The sequence below is a fragment of the Echinops telfairi genome, unplaced genomic scaffold (assembly GCF_000313985.2).
Source record: "Echinops telfairi isolate 266 unplaced genomic scaffold, ASM31398v2 ScPeMD7_655;HRSCAF=1070, whole genome shotgun sequence".
Lineage (NCBI taxonomy): Eukaryota > Metazoa > Chordata > Mammalia > Afrosoricida > Tenrecidae > Echinops > Echinops telfairi.
Window position 1 is genome coordinate 15,724,964 of NW_022104553.1, and position 757 is coordinate 15,725,720.

At 61.6% G+C, this 757-nt stretch overlaps 1 protein-coding gene across 1 annotated transcript in view; it reads right to left on the reverse strand.

Moving 5' to 3' along the window:
• LOC101662088 (aurora kinase C) overlaps positions 1–261 on the reverse strand; it is a 5,175-nt gene extending 4,914 nt beyond the window's left edge. The window contains exon 1 of the mRNA XM_004715734.2: positions 43–261. Coding sequence (XP_004715791.1) covers positions 43–122 — 80 coding nt within the window. The 5' untranslated portion in view covers positions 123–261. The remainder of the gene's footprint in view (positions 1–42) is intronic.
• Between the last annotated feature and the right edge of the window lie 496 nt (positions 262–757).

Sequence of the window (757 nt, forward strand, 5' to 3'; positions counted from 1 at the left end):
ACACACACACACACTGACGCTAGGCCCTGGGCGTCCACCTACCTTCTGGGGTCCTGGTTCTCATCCGCTTCACCTGTTGGCTGAGCAGGGACCAGCTGGCTGTCGGCTTTCCTGCAACTCATACCGTCGGCCTGTCAATGCCGTCCTGGGCCTTCGGGAGCCGGGGGCTCCGCTCCACGCAATCCTGGTTGGAAGACCACCAACCCAGAGCCGGCAAGCCGCAGCCCGCCTCCCTCCCGGCGCGGCTTATGCAGCACGCAAGTTGCCTGGCGGCAATACTACTGCCCGAGCCCGGAAGGGAACGTCGACACGATCCGGAAACGGTGCTTCAAGTACCCGTCCTGTCCAGTTCCCATTGGTTGATGTCTTAGAAGTGGGCGGTAGCGAGCGCCCAATAGGAGAGAGCAGGGGCAGCCTCGGGACAGCGGCAGCAGGTGGTTGGTCGGGGAGACGAGGGGCGGGGTCCGGGCGGGCGGGGTCCTCCAAGGAGACCAACCCTGGGGAGGCGGGGCTGACGGGGGCGGGCGGGTTCCGGGAAGGGCCGGAAATGACGGGGCGCTCGTTATTTTACCCCCTTTGGACAAAATTGGGTTCTGAAACCAACTCTTGATTGATTAGCTCAAGAACCCTGAGAACTGCCCCCCGTTGCTAAGGAGGAAGCTGACTGAGCGGATTAAACGAGAATAATGATCCTGTGCCTGCACCTACCTGTGGGTGGGAGAACGACGACGTTTTCGGTTTAGTCTTGGAAACCCAA